The sequence below is a fragment of the Salvelinus sp. IW2-2015 genome, linkage group LG6.2 (genome assembly GCF_002910315.2).
Source record: "Salvelinus sp. IW2-2015 linkage group LG6.2, ASM291031v2, whole genome shotgun sequence".
Lineage (NCBI taxonomy): Eukaryota > Metazoa > Chordata > Actinopteri > Salmoniformes > Salmonidae > Salvelinus > Salvelinus sp. IW2-2015.
The window spans coordinates 13,401,770-13,415,778 of record NC_036846.1 but is presented as its reverse complement, the minus strand read 5'-3'; the positions used below and the strand labels follow the sequence as shown (position 1 = coordinate 13,415,778).

The 14,009-nt window shown below is 40.3% G+C and overlaps 1 protein-coding gene across 6 annotated transcripts in view; it reads right to left on the bottom strand.

Moving 5' to 3' along the window:
• Nucleotides 1-14,009, bottom strand: part of LOC111965843 (LIM domain-binding protein 2-like) — a 105,175-nt gene that overhangs the window by 16,085 nt on the left and 75,081 nt on the right. For 2 of the 6 annotated variants that reach the window (XM_023990196.2, XM_023990197.2), the window contains exons 4-7: nt 11,825-11,947; nt 8,863-8,946; nt 4,626-4,749; nt 475-528 (exon numbers count right to left, since the gene is read on the bottom strand). In XM_023990196.2, coding sequence (XP_023845964.1) covers nt 475-528; nt 4,626-4,749; nt 8,863-8,946; nt 11,825-11,947 — 385 coding nt within the window. The remainder of the gene's footprint in view (nt 1-474; nt 529-4,625; nt 4,750-8,862; nt 8,947-11,824; nt 11,948-14,009) is intronic. The other 4 variants (XM_070444247.1, XM_070444248.1, XM_023990199.2 and 1 more) reach the window with 2 other exon arrangements.

Here is a 14,009-nt window from a genome sequence, read left to right as displayed (position 1 = left end):
AACACCATCTTTTATAAAACTACTCTACTGTAAGATAACACCATCTTTTATAAAACTACTCTACTGTAAGATAACACCATCTTTTATAAAACTACACTACTGTGAGAGATAACACCATCTTTTATCTTACTGTATCTATATTTGTAATTTATTATTATATATTTGTATTGCTGTGATTTGTCTTCATGAGTCAGATTGTTTGTTTGTTTGCGTCACCATATGAAGCGGTGATGCACAGTGTGGTGTCTTAGCAAACATTTTAGGTCAATGATTTAGAATTTCATAGTGACTTAGCATGAAATACTGAATGTGACATGCAGTCATCTAATTTCGTCTTTAGGCGGTTGTTGAGCATTCATGACAAAAAGTACACAACAATGTATTTCATGGCATTCTGTTCAGAGAGAGAATAAAATACAATCTCCTAGACTACTTCGCTCTTTATTGAAAACTACAGGAAGACAGAAAAGGTACCTTTTTTGTGATTTGTGGGGAATATTTCCGTTTTGAAATTCTGTGGATGTCCAGCTGAAACCAGAATCAAAATGAGTTTTGTTTATTGAAGGGATTCATTATTTTAAGTAATTAAATATCAGAGAGAGAGAGCGAGAGCAGAAATTACAACAGAGAGAATGTAAGAGAAAAGATAGCTGTACATTCACTGCAATGCACAGACAAATATATTGTCTAAATATTATTACTGTTGACTAATATTTCGAAAAACATTATTTCTAAGGTGTACAATTATGAAAATTTCTTTTTTTCTAATTATGAGCCACACATTTCATGAATTTATGAATAAAATATTTAATAAAATAAAGGGTATATCCTTGATCATTATTCTTGTGTAAAGTAATAAGATAGGTTAAGTAGAGATCTTAGCAGTACTTATATCTGTTTCTGATGTACATAAATTATGGATTTAGCTATTTTCACCAAGTGTTTGTAAGAGAGAATGTTATTCCTCTGAATGTCAGTGTGGGAAAAACAACATTTCTGTGATCTTCAAAAAGATGTCTGAAAACTAAATACATTTCTTATACTAATCACACCAAGGGAGATGCTTTAGTATTCAAAGGAACCAGCGACGTATAATTTATCTGAAAAGATAACATAACTGAAGAACATACAGTGCATTCGGAAAGTATTCAGACCTCTTGACTTTTCCCACATGTTACGTTACAGCCTTATTCTAAAATCTATTTTTTTTTTTAAATCCTCATCAATCTACACAAAATACACCATAATGACAAAGCAAAAACAGGTTTTTAGAAAGTTTAGCAAATGTATTAGAAATACAAAACAGAAATACTTTATTTACTTAAGTATTCAGACCCTTTGCTATGAGACTCAAAATTGAGCTCAGGTACATCCTGTTTCCATTGATCATCCTTGAGATTTTGCTACAACTTGATTGGAGTCCACCTGTGGTAAATTCAAATGATTGGACATGATTTGGAAAGGCACACACTGTCTATATAAGGTCCCACAGTTGACAGTGCATGTCAGGGCAAAAACCAAGCCATGAGGTAGAAGGAATTGTCCGTAGAGCTCCGAGACAGGATTGTGTCAAGGCACAGATCTTGGGAAGGGTACCAAAACATTTCTGCAGCATTGAAGGTCCCCAAGAACACAGTGGCCTCCATCATTCTTAAATGGAAGAAGTTTGGAACCACCAAGACTCTTCCTAGAGCTGGCCGCTCGGCCAAACTGAGAAATCGGGGGAGAAGGGCCTTGGTCAGGGAGGTGACCAAGAACCCAATGGTCACTCTGACAGAGCTCCAGAGTTCCTCTGTGGAGATGGGAAAACCTTCCAAAAGAACAACCATCTCTGCAATACTTAACCAATCAGGCCTTTATGGTAGAGTGGCCAGACGGGAGCCACCCCTCAGGAAAAGGCACATGACAGCCCGCTTGGAGTTTTCCAAAAGGCACCTAAAGACTCTCAGACCACGAGAAACCAGATTCTCTGGTCTGATGAAACCAAGATTGAACATTTTGGCCTGAATGCCAAGCGTCACATCTGGAGGAAACCTGGCACCATCCCTACGGTGAAGCATGGTGGTGGGAGCATCATGCTGTGGGGATGTTTTCAGTGGCAAGGACTGGGAGACTAGTGAGGAGTAAAGTACAGAGATCCTTGATGAAAACCTGCTCCAGAGCTCTCAGGTCCTCAGCCTGGGGCGAAGGTTCACCTTCCAACAGGACAATGACCCTAAGCACACAGCCAAGACAACGCAGGAATGGCTTTGGGACAAGTCTCTGAATGTCCTTGAGTAACCCAGTCAGAGCCCGAACCCAATCGAATCTCTGGAGAGACCTGAAAATAGCTGTACAGCGACGCTCCCCATCCAACCTGACAGATCTTGAGAGGATCTGCAGAAAAGAATGGGAGAAACTCCCCAAATTCAGGTGTGCCAAGCTTGTGCCATTGAAGACTTGAAGCTGTAATCACTGCCAAAGGTGCTTCAACAAAGGGTCTGAATACTTATGGAAATGTGATATCAGGTTTTTTAAATACATTTGCAAAAATGTATAAAAAACAGTTTTTGCTTTGTCATTATAGGATATTGTGTGTGGATTGATGAGGGAAAAAAACGATTTAATCCATTTTAGAATAAGGGTGTTGTAACGGTGGTCCTCCTCCTCTTCAACCGAAAAGGAGGAGTATTGAGGGAACCAAGGCGCAGCGGGTTGTGAACACATAATATTTATTAAAGACAAGACGAAAACACGAACTTCACTATAAACTAACAAAACAACAAACGGAGTAGACAGACCTGAACGACGAACTTACATTAAACACGAGAACGCACGAACAGGGAAAATAGCCTACACATAAAATGATGATGTACAACACAAACCGAACAGTCCCGTATGGTGCGACAAACACTGACACAGGAGACAACCACCCACAACGAACACTGTGAAACAACCTACCTAAATATGACTCTCAATTAGAGGAACGCCAAACACCTGCCTCTAATTGAGAGCCATACCAGGCAACCCTTAAACCAACATAGAAACAGACAACATAGAATGCCCACCCAAACTCACGTCCTGACCAACTAACACATACAACAAACTAACAGAAATAGGTCAGGAACGTGACAGGTGTAATGTAACAAAATGTGGAAAAAGTCCAGTGTTCTGAATACTTCCCGAATGGACTGTACACCTTTTTTTAATCATAACTGTAATCTCTGCACCCAGAACCAAATAAACTTCTGTATTGCTAGTCAATTGTAATGTTTAAGGTTGTCACGAGAAACTATCAAAACGGTGATTACCAATTCCCATCCACTACTTTGACAAACCCAGGAACAGGAACATGATGTCCATTGTCAGAAACAACCATCTCTGGCATCACAACTGTTTACGTCGATGTCGAACAAATGACGCACTAAAACTTGTCCATTTCCATCAAAAATACTTATCAGTGCATAAATGCATCCGTGCTTCCTTCCTCGCTAAAACAGAACCATTTTCCAGGTCTGAGAAGAATTGGAGGAAAGATGAAAAACTTGACTAATAAGGAAACCACAATTACACAATTATTAGACCAGCTTAGTTCAGTTTGGCTTCCTTTAAAAACACAGGCAGACAGACGAACTGTAGTGGCACACGAAAGATTTATTACCAGCAAAACTGATCCTAGATCTGTGTCAAATGATAAAAGCTACCATTCTAATAATCTGGCTATACACCCAATACAATGTTAAGAATAAAGTCCACTAGTGAAACAGGTATTGAGTAAAGGCAATATGTAAAGACATATACAGAGGGTTCTGGATCCCAAAGCTGCTGTCAGCTCCTATACAGCGTTTGGCACCTTACATTTTTTCACTGAACCCTGATACTATACAACATGAAATTGAACAAAGGTTTATCTCCTTGTGCACAATTACACATTGACAGTTCAACTTCTCCTTTTCCAAAGCGTCTGTTCCAGATGATTCTACGCTCATTGACAGTGAGAATTCAAACCTCTTGGGAGCTATCAGCGAGGGAGTTGGATCTTGTAGTTTGATTACACCAGGCACCCTTAATTAAAGTTCAGAAGCCTTGCACATTACACAGGTCTGAGTCAAAGGGTTTCTACTGGTGTTGCTTTTTTAAGACGTCTTGTCATGCCCTGGCGAACATTGCAGTAATTTGCAGCCCTTGAATATGTCAAAAACTCCAGCTTTAATATTGCACAGCCAGTTTAAGCCAACTATTTTTTAAGAACCACCCTTCCAACATCAATCATAAAACCCTGAAATGGCCGGTTACAGTCTATTCAAATAAAAATTCCAGAGGAAGTCCTGATAAATTTCCTGATTCCTGACAGGGAGAATAAATTTGAGGTATTTAGAGGTATATTTAGAAATACAAATAATGTAATAACAATTGATTACATTCTCTGTTTTTTCAACATGGTCTCTAGAAATTAGACAATCTAACCATTGTCATTATATCACCTCAGCTCTCCTATTACTATAGTCACTATAATAACATTGGTTGTGTCCCATAGGGCACTGGTGAAAAGTATTGCACTATACCGGGAATATGGTGCCATTTGGAACACAGTATTGATAGTTGCAGAACAGTGTGTTTGGTTAGTAAAGCCGTATAAACGTTACCTGGCGGGGCCACCATTCTCTGCCACTTCTGGAACAGGCATGTCTTCAGACAGTCCCTAGGGCTGAGGTTGTAGGTCTTGTGCCTGGACATGAGCTCCTGCATGGGCTCCAGGATGACACACAGCTGCAGATGATGGAAAAAACGAACACAAAAACGAACACACACAAATGTTAGATTTGGTAGTATAAAAACGCAAATGCATATATAGTACATATACACATTGTTTTCCATGTTGGTGAAGATGGATCTGTAATTGTTGTGTGAGCTTCGCTCTAAAGGGTATAATTTCTACATACTGTATCTGAAACTCTGTATTACAGAATCCAACAAGGAGAATCCTCAAGTGATCTATGAAGTCATCACAAAGAGGACACGTGGGCCAGTTTGTCAGTTTAAATAGGTAAGACACTCACAGCTGTGTAACTTTCACATGTGGCAAACAGCCTCCCTCAACAGTTATCTTAGGCAGCAACAAACATCAAAATGCTCGTCCCTGCTGTCACACCAAAGCATTGTCATGCAGGTACACAGACCCTTCAAATTAGTGGATTCAGCTATTTCAGCCACACCCTTTGATGACAGGTGTATAAAAAAGATTACACAGCCATGCAATCTCCACAGACAAACATTGGCAGTAGAATGGCCATACTAAGGAACTCAGTGACTTTCAACGTGGCATCATCATAGAATGCCACCTTTCCAACAAGTCAGTTTGTCAAATTTCTGCCCTGCTAGAGCTGCCCCAGTCAACTGTAAGTGCTGTTATTGTGAAGTGGAAACGTCTAGGAGCAACAACGGCTCAGCTGTGAAGTGGTAGGCCAAACAAGCTCACAGAATGGGACCACCGAGTGCTGAAGCGCATAGCGCGTAAAAATTGTCTGTCCTCGGTTGCAACGCTCACTACAGAGTTCCAAACTGCACCGGCTCGAGTGGTGTAAAGCTCGCCGCCATTGGACTCTGGAGCAGTGAAAACAAGTTCACTGGAGTGATGAATCACACTTTACCATCTGGCAGTCCGATGGACGAATCTGGGTTTGGCGAATGCCAGGAGAACTCTACCTGCCCCAATGCATAGTGCCAACTGCAAAGTTTGGTTGAGGAGGAATAATGTTCTGGCGCTGTTTGTCAAGGTTTGGAAAGGGAAATCTTAAAGCTATAGCATACAATGACATTCTAGACAATTTCTGTGCTTCCAACTATATGGCAACAGTTTGGGGAAGGCCCTTTCTTGTTTCAGCATGATAATGCCCCCGTACACAAAGCGAGGTCCACACAGAAATGGTTTGTACTCATACAGGTGTAGGATCTTAATTGGATCACAACTGTTGAAGGAGAACCTTCCAGCAATGCAGGAAATGTCAAATTTGTAGTGTATTTGATGTTTAAAAGGCTTCTCGAGTTAGTAATTTCCCCTTTTGCCTTACTAAAAATGTATAAACCCATACAAAAAATGTCCATTAATTATAATCCACATAATAATTCACATTTCCTGTTGCTGCAGGATTTGTTTTCCTGCTGTAGCAAACTGGCTCAAATTAAGATCCTACATTTACATTTCATTTACATTTAAGTCATTTAGCAGACGCTCTTATCCAGAGCGACTTACAAATTGGAAAGTTCATACATATTCATCCTGGTCCCCCCGTGGGGAATGAACCCACAACCCTGGCGTTGCAAGCGCCATGCTCTACCAACTGAGCCACACGGGACCATCCTACATATCTAGGCCTATCAAAACAGACCTGGATGTGTAAATAGGATCAGTTTAGCCTTTTAGATCATAAGGAATAAGAGTCACTACTACTACAGATCTATTTCCTAATGCCATTGGACGGTATGCAGGCGAAGAGAACATGCATGTAACACATGTAGCACACTAAGCCCATGTTGTTTCTCTGTTGCTGTCCTCTTGACACGGCTATATCCCCCCTAGCTCAGGGAACAATCCCTGGATTTGACCCTGAAAACAAGTGCTATTTTCAGGTTGAATGGTAGGAAGTCTGCTGCACGGCTCTAACACATGGAAAGGCTTAAATACAGTGACCAAAAAAAAAGCTTGTTTTGACCCTTGGCCAGGAAACCGTCAGTCTCTTTGGGAAGAACTGATAGATGGTAGGAAATGCATGGGCGCCGTTTGAAAGACAATAAAGACTCCATTTATGTGAGGAGAGGGCGTATTTTATTTGAACAGCGACACTCTAAGATAGCAAGAGAGGAATCATTACGGCTCACTGTGAAGTGAGGCAGACCGATGATATTTACTCAATGTACAGTATGAAATTGACCCCACCTCCAAAAGTCAGCCAATTCCTAATTTGCCTCATAGCCAAGACTAGGATTTGTTGGTGAAAAATTACAAGAGGTATTTTGTTTGGGATAAGTTAGGTAGGTTGTGGGGTGTCATAAAAATGAAAACTCAAAGGAATAGCCTAGTAGCGTTACACTAACGGCCATTAGCGAAATCTCCTATAGGTAATGGATGACATATTGTCATTAACTGTAAAGCAAGTCTGTCTGTGTAATTTGAGTTATGCAAAATAACTAAATAATATACTGTAGGTGTGTTATGGCGCACACCTCTCCAAAACTAAACTCAATGTATTCCATATGATCATTCCATATGCTTTCCATAATTATTTTCATGGTATGCTGCAAGAAATCTTTAAAAAAAACATGAATCCAACAAAATGTTAAGAACGGTCATTCAAAAATCTACCCAAAAGCCCTCTGTCTCTGTCTCTCTCCCCTCTCTCTCCCTCCCCTCTCTCTACACATTCTTCATAATAAACAGCGGCTAAGCTCTTCGCCGTCTCTCCGTGCTGCATTTCACAATTATGAGTCAACAGGGAGCATTCATTAATGTTATGCTAATTTTCTCAATCCAATTAATTCACTCCCTCTCTCTTTTCTCCCTCACTCTTCTTCTCTTGTTCTCCCATTTGGAAATCGGAGCTGTCACTCAATCTTGGAATGAAAAGCACAAACAAAAGACATCTGAAATACTGACTAATGTATTCTGGTGCAGACTGCTGAGAAGTCCACTAAGTTTATGTTATAAATACACTGAGGACTGGAACCAAAAAGTAAAGAAGAACATACATATAGGTGGATATTCACTGATGCATTTATGTATTCAGAATAATATAACATTGTAATAGCTCTCAGTACTGTTTTATGTATTCAGATTAAAATAAAATGTTGTAATAGATGTCAGTACTGTTTTATGTATTCAGATTAAAATAACATATTGTGATAGCTGTCAGCACTGTTTTATGTGTTCAGATTAAAATAACATATTGTGATAGCTGTCAGTACTGTTTTATGTATTCAGATTAAAATAACATATTGTGATAGCTGTCAGTACTGTTATGTATTCAGATTAAAATAAAATATTGTAATAGCTGTCAGTACTGTTTTATGTATTCAGATTAAAATAAMATRTTGTRATAGCTGTCAGTACTGTTTTATGTATTCAGATTAAAATAACATATTGTGATAGCTGTCAGTACTGTTATGTATTCAGATTAAAATAACATATTGTAATAGCTGTCAGTACTGTTTTATGTATTCAGATTAAAATAAAATRTTGTAATAGCTGTCAGTACTGTTTTATGTATTCAGATTAAAATAACATATKKTGATAGMTRTCAGTACTGTTTTATGTATTCAGATTAAAATAACATGTTGTAATAGCTGTCAGTACTGTTTTATGTATTCAGATTAAAATAACATATGGTGACATCTATCAGTACTGTCTGTGAATGGAATTATGTTATATATTCCATCTTGACATTTTATAAATATTCATTTTCAGGTACCTAACAATTACAAATTGTGGAGGATATGGTATGGTACCTATATCAAGGTGATTGATGGACTGAATAGTGGTGTGTGTGTGTGTGTGTGTGTGTGTGCGTGTGTGCGTGTGTGGTGTGTGTGTGTGTGTGTGTATGTGTGTGTGTGGTGTGTGTGTGTGCACATCTTTGTGTGTGTGTCTATGTGAAAGGAAGAGAGAGAGCAACAGAAAGCAACAGAAAGACCCACACAGACACAGCCGGAGAGAGACAGACAGAGAGACAGACACAGACAGACACATAGACACAGACAGAGAGAGACAGAGAGACAGAGACAGAAACAGAAGGACACAGACAGAGACAGCGAGAGACAGAGAGACAGACACAGAGAGACAGAGAGAGACAGACACAGAGAGACAAACAGGAGACAGAGAGCTCTTACCCTGAGGTAGTTGAGGGTGAAGTTGGTCAGCCCCATGCGGGTGATGTTTTTGGAGAGCTGTTCCAGAACCTGGGGGTCTTGTGCCTAAGGGTTGAGGGGGGCAACATACAGTTTGCATTAATATTAACTACTAATATTAATTTGTTAGAACTCTTTTATATAATAGAAGTCTTCAGTCTGAAAATGCTGTGTATTGACAAAACAAAAGACAGATGAGAAGCCTAGCCTGGCTCTGCTTCCATTCAAAATCAAAAACACACTAATTCCCAGTTGAATCTTGGTGTAGAGAAAGTCAGGAAAGAAGGACGATGGAAAAAAACACACTTTAAAATCGGTTTATCTTAGAGTATGATTTGAAATTGGAAACTAAATATAAATATCAAGAAGCCACCTGACTACAGCTTAGTGTTGTGAGAACCTGTGACTCAAAGAGATGTCAAATACTTTCTCAACTATGGTCATCAACAACTACATTGAATACCCATTCAAAAATTCAGTGTCAGAATACACGAGCCTTGAAATACCCACAAAGCTGTCCCACTGGGCAGACGTCAGCTCAACGTCTAGTTTTGATTTACATTTGGTTGAGTTGTCAACTAACGTGAATTGAATGTGAAATCAAAAAATAATTTCATAATTTCATTGAATTTAGGTTAAAAGTTGTGTGGAAAAAATATGAAATGGGCCTCCCGAGTGGCGTAGCAGTCTAAGGCACAGCATCACTGTGCTAGAGGCATCACTATAGACCCGGGTTTGATCCCAGGCTGTATCACAACCAGCCGTGATCGGGAGTCCCATAGGGAGGCGCACAATTGGCCTAGCGTCATTCGGGTTAGGGGAGGGTTTGGCCGGGGGGGCTTAACTTGGCTCATTGCGCTCTAGCGACTCCTTGTGGCAGGCCGGTAGCCTGCAGGCTGACCTCGGTCGTCAGGTGAACGGTGTTTCCTCTGACAAATTGGTGTGGCTGGCTTCCGGGATTAAGTGGGCGGTTGTTAAGAAGCGCGGTTTGGCGCTTCTTAACAACCTTCGCCTCCTGAGCCGGTTGAGAGGTTGCAGCGATGAGACAAGATCAAAATTGGGGAGAAAAAGGAGATAAAATACAAATCTGTTTTCAAATCCAATTACTTTTCCACATTGATTCAACACCATCACATTTTATATTTTGTATGACATGATGTGAAAACAACATTGATTCAACCAGCTTTTGCCCAGTGGGGTGAAACTATGAAATACCCACAACACGTATTTTTGTCACGTTCCTGACCTTATTTCCTTGTTTTGTCTTTATTTAGTATCGTCAGGGCGTGAGTTGGGGTGGGCAGTCTATGTTATTTGTTTCTATGTTTAGGTTTGTTCGTTTGGCCTAATATGGTTCTCAATCAGAGGCAGGTGTTTGTCATTGTCTCTGATTGGGAACCATATTAAGGTAGGCTGTTTTCAATGTTTGTTTGTGGGTGATTGTTGCCGTGTCTGTGTTTGTTCGCCACACGGTACGGTTTTTGTTCGTTTGTTCACGTCGTTTATTGTTTTGTATTTTGTCAAGTGTTTTTCGACTTCGTTCATATAATTAAATCATGTATTCAAACCACGCTGCGCTTTGGTCCGATCCTTGCTCCTCCTCAGACGAGGAGGATTACGACGAATGTTACAATTTTTCCAATACAAAATGTGTGCTTTTACAAGAAATTAATGTTTGAGCAAAAAAAATATGTTTAGAATTTTATAACAAAGCCTGCAAAATGTGTGTGTGTTTGTGTGCGTGTGAGCACATACAGTACATCCATGTGCATGTGTATATGTGTGTATGTGTGTGTTTGTGTCTATGTCTGTGTGTGAATGTCTGGGGGCAATGTGCATGCACACACGAACTAGCACAATTGTGTCTGTCTAAATTCAGTCTTCTCACTTCCAGTCCGGACTCTCTCTACACTTTTCATTAGTCGAGGCTATGATCAAAAGAGCTAACTCACTTTTACACATCACTCGTATGCCTGTGAAATATCCGTCCAAGGCCCACAATACCCTACTCTCCTGAAATTAGTGGGAATACCCACAGGGGCCAATTTAATCGTGTGTGAATTTCATATAAAGACTTGGCAAAAAGAAGGAGGCTGGCTATTCAGGGAAAAGTACTTAAATACACCTTTAGGCCCACAGGGCTGAAGTAAAAGTTGCAGTGTTGCACACTTTGAGGTAGGTGTGTTTAGGTTATGATAGGTGACATGCAGACAGGGAATGTATTTGATGCAAACATATTCATGATATTAGAGTATGACTAGAGTATGACTGTGCACTACTGAATATAATATACAATGTATAACGTATGGAACTATGACAACCTATAAGTTGCTCACTTCACTGCCATTCCCTCTGTGTGACTATTATGTTCATTACACTGGAATTAAACAGATTATTCATTTGACCTTGTTATTTTTTTTGCTCAGGCAAGGGCCCTCTTTCATCCAAGCCTTCCTTTGATGTCTGCAAATAAATTGGTTTTTAAAATCCCTCCAAATTGGGACACTTTCCAAACTGCTTTGTATAGCTTTTAAATTCATATGCTTATGAATAGCGTCTAAGTGTCTTGGTGGAGTTGGGCCACTTAAGAGCCTGAGGAAGAGGACTCTCATTAACAATCGAGAATAGGATACACCTGGATGGAAAATGGGTGGGTGGTGGTTGGCGCATGTTGATGATGTCAAACCATAGAGTTGGATAGAGGGTATATGTTTGCATCTTGCCATAATGGCTTCTGTGACAGCATGGGCATCACCCTCTATCCAGCATAGGCATCACCCTCTATCCAGCATAGGCATCACCCTATATCCAGCATAGGCATCACCCTCTATCCAGCATAGGCATCACCCTCTATCCAGCATAGGCAGCACCACCTATCCAACCCTATGTGGTAAATTTGTGTCGCCGTGCATTCAGCCCATGTTGATGATGTCACACCACTCACGTGCATGGCCAGGATGCTGCGGGGGATGAGTTCTCGGTATTGCCGGATGGTGAAGTGCCAGGTCTTGATCCTCATGAGGTCGTCAAAGGCAAATTCAAGAATCAGTCGGCCCTCTGTGCATACCTGTCCAACAACAAAGATGGGGAACACTTTATCTGAAGGGGGTACACATAAGGCATTCATAACATCTGCATGAGAACAGGCATGACACCTTTATGAGTCTTGTAGTATTATTCATAACAACCTTTGTAACAAATGTAGGCCTATAGTATTCAGCTTCATTCAAAAGCGCTTTTCAAAATAAAAGGCCCTTGGGATATAGTATACTACGGTTTACTTCACCTTCAAAATAATTCCCCATATTGATGTATTTCTTTTACGATCAGTCATTTTTAGCTAGCTGGCACGCGGCCGTCTGTTTATTTGGGTAATCATTACAGGGATCGATTCTTAATACTCAGCAGGATGTCATTCACTTTGGAATACGTTGAAGTTGTTTGGAATTGGGCAGACTATTATTTACTCTGTCCTTATTCAGCAGGTCTGTCCTTGTTCCTCTCATCCCTCACACTCTCTTGAAGATGACGTTGAGAGGAGTGTGTTTACGGCAGAGACAAAATAAGTTTGGGTCAGAGAGAGTTGCCAATTAAGAGACAAGAGAGAGAATGAGAGTGGGAGAGAGCGCAAGAGAAAGAGAGACAGTATGAGTGAGAGAGAGACAGGAAAAAAACACATTCGCCCCTTTAGCCGAATTCAGTGTTGTAGGGGCCCTTGCAGTTCCCGATGTTTCGTTGCTGTGGCAACCGGAGGGAGGGAGAGAGCGGGCAAAAAAAAGAAGAAGAAATCAGCTGATTAGTTGGCATGGCAACCGAAAAGATGTAATCCCACCAGACACACTCTAATCAATGCCCCCAGCACAGATGGTCTCTAGAGGATCAACAAGAAAGAGGCTGGCGGGCATACAGGCCTGGTCACGTGGTATCACTCCGCAACCCTGGAAAAAAATGAAAAAGTAGAGAAAAAGGGATTTTTTTCCCCTCTGCCATCTCCTACCATTGAATATATGATTTAACCCATTCTGGTGATGTAGTTTAGTCTATGCTACTTGGCTACAATGTGAGGATGTTTCTCTATGCAGTATGCACTGTCTGGATTTTGTAGTCATAAGTTATTCTGGCCAATGAGATTACATTTCGGGAACTATTTTCTGATAGTTAGCAAGTTAGTCGTTGGATATCTAACAATGTGGTTGTCTTTAGATCTGTGCAGATTAGACAGAAGAAATATTTGAAAATAATCCTAACTGTTTAATGGACAATGGAAAGGGCTTTCATTCTAGTTTGATTATGATTCCAACTGTTTCTTAGACTAGTGCACTCTGGCCACAGGGCAAAAGTATGAGTTTAACGATACTGGCTACAGATGTAAGTGAAATTCTGTAACGCTTCCATTGGTATTAACACAAATACCTACACATGCTAAAATATATTTTTTGTACATTGTGAAACATTCTATTCGGAAACTCCATGAAGCGTTATCAGGAAGTTAAACAGAATATAAATGGGCCAATAAATGTACAGAAATATTGTCCAGAAAGAAAGACATTTTATCATATGTGTACTGTACACTACCGGTCAAAGTTTTAGAACACCTACTCATTCAAGGGTTTTTCTTTATTTTGACTATTTTCTACATTGTAGAATAATAGTGAAGACACCAAAACTATGAAATAACACATATGGAATCATACAGTATGTTATATTTTAGATTCTTCAAAGTAGCCACCCTTTGCCTTGATGACAGCCTTGCACACTCTTGGCATTCTCTCAACCAGATTCACCTGGAATGCTAATCCAACAGTCTTGAAGGAGTTCCCACATATGCTGAGCACTTTTTGGGTGCTTTTCCTTTACTCTGCGGTCCGACTCATCCCAAACCATCTCAATTTGGTTGAGGTCGGGTGATTGTAGAGGCCAGGTCATCTGATGCAGCACTCCATCACTCTCCTTCTTGGTCAAATAGCCCTTACACAGCCTGGAGGTGTGTTGGGTCATTGTCCTGTTGAAAAACAAGTAATAGTCCCACTAATCCCAAACCAGATGGGATGGCGTATCGCTGCAGAATGCTGTGGTAGCCATGCTGGTTAAGTGTGCCTTGAATTCTAAATAAATCACATAGTGTCACC